At 38.2% G+C, this 6407-nt stretch overlaps 1 protein-coding gene across 1 annotated transcript; it reads right to left on the minus strand.

Annotated features, from left to right (window-relative positions):
* Nucleotides 1–1079: 1079 nt before the first annotated feature.
* Nucleotides 1080–6184, minus strand: RB195_012095 (uncharacterized protein; the record flags this gene model as incomplete). The annotated part of the gene is made up of 10 exons (XM_064193792.1): nucleotides 1080–1169; nucleotides 1225–1317; nucleotides 2707–2796; nucleotides 2874–3003; nucleotides 3299–3447; nucleotides 3862–3999; nucleotides 4088–4213; nucleotides 4326–4386; nucleotides 5793–5896; nucleotides 6014–6184. 10 exons carry the CDS (start codon nucleotides 6182–6184, stop codon nucleotides 1080–1082), a joined length of 1152 nt encoding a protein of 383 aa, XP_064051375.1.
* Nucleotides 6185–6407: the final 223 nt, after the last annotated feature.

A 6407-nucleotide genomic window follows, 5' to 3' on the forward strand; every position in this document is an offset into this window, starting at 1 on the left:
GTGATCGAATAGGATTTTTTTTCCTACTACGGACGTTACCGTTCTATGTACCTATTCATGTAAAACCCGGTGCATTGTTTGTATTTGATCGATCCATCGACCAGAACTCTATTGGTCTCGTTTGTGCGTAGAAATGGTTAGACAGCTTCAAGTGTGATATTCAGATTCTATTCTAGCTTTCTACGATATTGTACAGAATAAAGAATTGCTAAATAAGAAGAATACTGTATCTCAAGCCACCTACTGTAGTTACCTGATAGCTAAATGAGAAAAATACTGTACTGCACACCACTTACTGTAGTTACCTGATAGCTAAATGGGGACAATACTGTATTTTAGGCCGCCTACTGTAGTTAAATGATATAAAAGTAAGGACACTACTGTATTGTAAACCACCTACTGTAATTACTTGCTCAGTTCCTTCAACGATAGACTTGTGAAAATCGTATTTCCAGACCTTTTCCCCCATTTTCCCACACCTCATCCAACTCACAGATAATTTCAATCAATATTTATTCCCAAATATTTGAGAAATATCTCCAGACGCTGGTGTAGTAAGCGAACAAGCAAGAATCACATGAAAATATTCGAGTGAACCCGTGAATCAGTAAGAAATTCATCTATTACAGCGATAAGTAAAACTACAAGAAAGGGAATTGAGGAAGGCGAGAACTGGCCCCGCACACTACTGTATTTTTAGATTGCAATGGCGTAGGACCTGTTCTCGCGGTGGCACAGTACTTCACAGTACATCTGGCAACTAAAACGAATTGGGCAAAAAAGTGCAATTCTATGAAAATCTTTGTGGATTCGTTGTGAAATCTAAAAAAAAAATCTAAAATTTAAAAACATATGAAATATCTGAAATTCCCTAGAATGCTTGAAATTTTAGCGTAAAGACGTACTACCCATTTCTATACTCGTGTAAAAAAACCCAAAATCAAAGTGGAACTGAATGGTTTTTCTGTGAATTTCCATTCATTTTTTTTTAGTTTCCTAAAAGCTTTGATATTTTTAGGATCTTGACAGAACGTCAAAATCCTAATAAAGCTAGATGGGACCCTTGTACCCTTGTAATTTCACCAGCAATAGTAGATATCCTCACAGTCAACTTCTAATTCTGGAACAGCTATGTTCAGACGTTTCTGCAATTCGATGTGGGCTTTGTTCTGGAAAATAAACTGTAATGGACATTTTTTCCCGAAATTGTTAGAAGCTGATCACCTGAAGAAATTGTAGACCGCGTAGTGTGCATTGACCGGCTATTTCCAATTTTTTGATGAACGGTTTCTTTCGTCTTTTAACCACTTTTCTTACCTTAACAGTAGTACTTTTTACTGAGCGAAGAAAAAAAACATTTTTCATCACAATTAAGTATTTGAACGGTATATATGGGAATTTTTTACGTACACAGATAAATGGATATTAGGCCACTACTATAAACGGGCCCAAAATGGATAACTGAATGGAGTGTGTATAGAGTGAGGATAGAATTTTCGGTGGGTGATTCACGTTCCCTCTCATGAGTCTCTTTCTGTTCACCAAAATACAGTGCCGCATTTCCCATTCTCAAATATTAGAAAAAAGAAAGAACAGAAAATAAGATAGAAAAGAATTTTCTATCGATTTGTCCGTGAATTCTGAAGTCATTTCATTTCTTAGATTGAAATTCCCTAATCTCCAGTCGGTCTCACATTATGCTTGCAGAGAAATATCATAATACAAGATAGAAATTTCGTTCTATTCGTAATCGTTCGCTTCATCATTTTTGTTTCGATGTCGTTGGCCGATTGCCAACTCGTCCCGCTACTGCGCGCAGCGTTCAGCGCCAAGTCACAGCCATCGTTGGTGTTGCTGGTTCTGTGAAGTTCTATAAAGTTCTGTGACGGCGCCATACACTTAAAATCCAAGTTTCTGGGGAACAGTTCTCGCACGGAGCGTGACGTTGTATTTCTACGAAAGAAAAAAATATGTGAGAGAAACCGTTTTGAAGTATTCCATATTTCAGAGTGAAACAAGTAAATCCTGATAGGTTCTTCTGGTTCTAGGTGCATAACTATCCGTTTTAATAACGAATGTTTGATTCATCTAGGCATTTTTCCGTAGCTTTGGAAATCCAGAAAAATAGCAGAAAAATTATTACATAAACCAACAATTTTCGTTCAATATTGATTTTTTTGTTTCCTCTGGATGTCGAGAAACCTTGAAACATTGCGAAAAATTATGCTTATGAATCTCTCACAAGTAACACAACAGGTAGAAGGGAAAGGATGTTTGATATTGATCGATCTCGTTTGGCGCTGAACTTCCTTCGATTTCTCTCCAGGATGGTAAAAATTTATGAAATGTATGAGTGGTCGATCGACATATCAGATCAGTGCCCTCATTCCCTAATACAAATTGATCGACCATGGAGGAATTGAAGGCTTGGTTGGCCTTGAGAGGGTGTTGAACCATCGACTTGCAAGGGCTATGCGGAAACCTCTTACCAGTGAGTCAAACGCGCCATAATCGAGGACGTAATGGAAGTAGGAAACTGTAGACTATATCATGTACTAGATGACCGTTTCACTTTGTTTTGAAACAATTGATGGGGACGAAATGATTCCCCAGAATTTTGCTCAAAAACTAACAGAGCAACAAAACAATTATCAGGTTTTCCAAGGTATTCTAGAAGTTTCAACTCGGCATAAATTCAACACTCACAATTTTCCTTGTCGTATCTTTTTTCTCGACTTCAACAGCGGCAACAGTCTTGCTTCTCTTCACTTTTTTCTTTCCATCTGATGGTAATTGCTGGAGAAAAAAAAAACGTTGAACAAGCAATAATTGGCTTGGAAACTCGAAAACCACAAGCTGATGCTTAGTTAAACCTGTTGTACTGTAAGTTGGATGCTTTTTATAAGGTCGTCAACAGAATCAATTGTACAACTGCTGATCCTCAATGTATCGATAGGATTGGCGGTGATAGGCGTGCAACCACTGATGAACAATGTCCAGTCCCTAAAAAAAGAAGTGAGATATATGCGAGAACTGGTCCTCGGGAGGAGATTTTATGACAAAACGCAGCCAATGTCAAAGGGTATTCAGCTCATATCAGCAATAATACATTTTAAAAAACATTGAAAAGTTTTCGAACTAGTTTTTAACGCTTTTTCAGGCTTTCCTTTCTCATTTTAAAGGACACAGTAGTAAAGAGTTAGGTAGAGCCATAATTATGGACGAGAGTGGAAGAGTTTCTCAACTTATCGCGCCACAACGGGGATCAGTTTTCGCGCCGCTCGACGGATAAACTCACCTCAAAGCAATATTTTTCGCCAATAACTCTCGTTTTCGCATCACTTCATACAGCTGATCCAAACGTAGAGTTGGCAGATCGAAATCCGTACAAATCACTTTGATCCGATCGATGGAAAGCGCTTCCAGCTCATGTAGTTGTGTAATAATCTGGAAGTGATCCTGATTTTGACGATAAAATTTACTCATGTAATTTTACTAACATTTTCCGCTAATTTTTCACTGTTTCCGTTTTCGCTCCAATTTTTTCTTTCCACTCCAACATGAGCAAGTTCCTTCACTTCGTCTCAAATATGTACCATAATCTCAGGTTTTTTTTCTCAAATTTTACAGGAAACTCCCCAATTCCTCTTTTTTTCAAAGGAAAAGACACGAAACTAATGCATAGGATTATTAACCAGAGATTGTTCTCAGAATTTTGGGACGTATTGCAATCTTTTTTTGGCAAAAGATCTGGATTTTTTTTCTCGAAAGAAAAGGAGTTGGTCAAGGCGTTCAGTGTGGACTTAAAAAAAGCGGTTCGTAATTGAACCCAGTGAAATAACGAAAAATCGTGGGTCCCACCATAGAGCTACCGTCAGCATGCAATTCCAGATGTATGGACGCTTTCGGATGACGCAACGAAAACGCACGCACTACGGTTGCGACGTTTTTGCAGTGATTGGTTGTCACGTGTACTTGAATCGTCAACTTGGTGATTTCCTTAATCAAAGCGCAGTTTTTCGTGACTCCTTCGAAGGCGTGAGTGAAATGAAATATCGATTTTTTTTGCTAGTAATCGATAACTCACACTGAATAGCATTTCCTCTATATGTAAGAAACGTTCCGTGATATCGTCGGTGCACGAAATCACAAGCAGCCAAAGTTCTTCGACATTCGAAAAGTATTTACGTCTTTCGTCTTTGTTTACATAAACCTGTCAAATAATGTTGCGTTTTGTTGCGTTCGCTGAACAACGAAACTCGTCCACCTTAGCTAACAGAGGCGGAGGCGGAAAAAAACAGAAAAAATTAAAAAATCTCACTCACATACTGTAAATTAGAAAGGAATTGAATATCGGTCGTAAGTCGCACCAAAGTCAGTCGAGACCTTAATTTTTTTCTTCGTTAGAAACAGTTCTTAACTGTACGATCAAGTAAATTTCACATTACAGTAATAAAACGTATCAAGGATTAAGTCCCTGGCATATCAATCCGCTTGGGACCCGCCCACGCGTTTGACTTGCAGTTTGACCGAATCGCTGAGGTTTAGGAATGCGTGCTGACCTATACAATGACTTGTGAGTGCGAGTCGACGTATCAAGTCAGTCTTTTCATCCACCCAGACAAGAATGGTACCAACTTATCGACCCCGGAGGGATAAAAGGCTTGGCTGGCAAGAGGGAGGTCTCGAACCATCGATCGATCGTGCAGTCACTGTGGAACCTCTTACCGACTGCGTTACACCCGCTCCCCATACAGTAATAAAATTACTATTAAAACTGTATAGCAAGCTCATTGCAGTTATACTAGTGATAAAATTTACTTATTCTACATTTTACAGTTCAGAATCTTACAGTTGAAGTAATAATAGTCAAAAATGATTATTATTATTATATATTATATGTATTATATTATAATTAGGAATTATTTTTTTGCCTGAAGACATGAACAGTAGGTAAACGTTAATGATGTTGCGGAAAAAAATTAGCTAATGAGATTAGCGTTAATCCAAAAAATGTGGACATTTTTTGAAGAAAATCAGTTAGAAAAAGGGAAAGGAAAGAAAATGAAAGTAATAGATTGATAGTTATAAAAAAAGGCGAGAATTTTCCAGAAAGAAATCCCGAATATAAAATGCATGAATATGTTAGATATTCTGCCCTAATTCTTCATTACATATTATTGATTGGCCTCTATTATAAACGATAAATGCATTGTTAAATGTTTCGATATCTTTAGTTCCGTTCTCCAAAAACAAGTCCGATTTTCCAAATAACCATATTAAAGGTTTTGATGCGCTTCTGCAAGTCCATTTTTCCCAAAAAAAAATCATCTCAAAAAATTTTTCTGAAAAAAAATGATTTTCAGTAGTCTTGATATGCTTCTACAATTTCGTTTTTTTCTAAAAAAAAAAAGACTGAAAGAAAAAGACTCAGTAGTTAAAAAAAATCTGGGTGGTATCTTCATAGAATTCCAATCCGATTCCCTCCTCACCTCTTCAATGGGGTTAGGTATTTACGTAAGGTTTGCTAAGCGCAGCTCCGAGAAGAACATCACTACATATTGTATATGTACAAAGAAGAATCGGGTTTCAACCGAAAAAATCCTTAACCGATATGTATCCACAAGTGCGTCGTGCTTAAATAAAACCCACCCTGTTCGATCACAATACCTCATCAGAAAACCCAAATAAAAAACCACTTGTGGATAAGTTTACCTGGATTAGGGGAGTCGCTGTAGTGTTTGATTTCTTCCATTCATCATTGGCGCCAGTAACAATGTAAACGAACTAACCTTCGTATGATACCGGCTTGAAAGTCGAAAGCGTTGGCGGGACATGTCACCGTTAAACGACGAAGCGGTACAAGTTGCTCGGCGGATATTGTGGATGCGCCGAACTGAACTGGGCGGAAAAAACGTATAAATCAAAAATAAAAACTTATAATGTGGAAAAAATAAAAATAAACCGCGATTTTTTTTTTGCAAATTACCGTCAGAATCGCACAGCTACGCACCTGTTCTATCGTAATCTCATGAATATTTCGTCGCATCAACATCAGGACAATGTTCTGCCATCGTCTGCATACACATTCCGCTTTGCATAGTTCACGATAGGTTAAGCATTGGAACATACGTCGAAGAAACACGTCCGGAAGATTTGGAAGGATACGTCGAGGTGGACGCATTCTGTGAAATTCTGAAACCGTGGTGAAGGCGTCAGCGGACGGAAACGGCGACGAATGCGACGAGGATGGCGACGAAAATAGACACACATATATCGTTGACCATAGAAAAATGATGTCAGCTGAAGTGAGTGACGATCCGATGGATGGATGGATGGATAGATGGATGGATGGATGATTCGCCCGACGAGCGTTGGTTGCCGTACTTCACGACAACCATTAGATA

This window comes from Necator americanus, chromosome III (genome assembly GCF_031761385.1).
Source record: "Necator americanus strain Aroian chromosome III, whole genome shotgun sequence".
Lineage (NCBI taxonomy): Eukaryota > Metazoa > Nematoda > Chromadorea > Rhabditida > Ancylostomatidae > Necator > Necator americanus.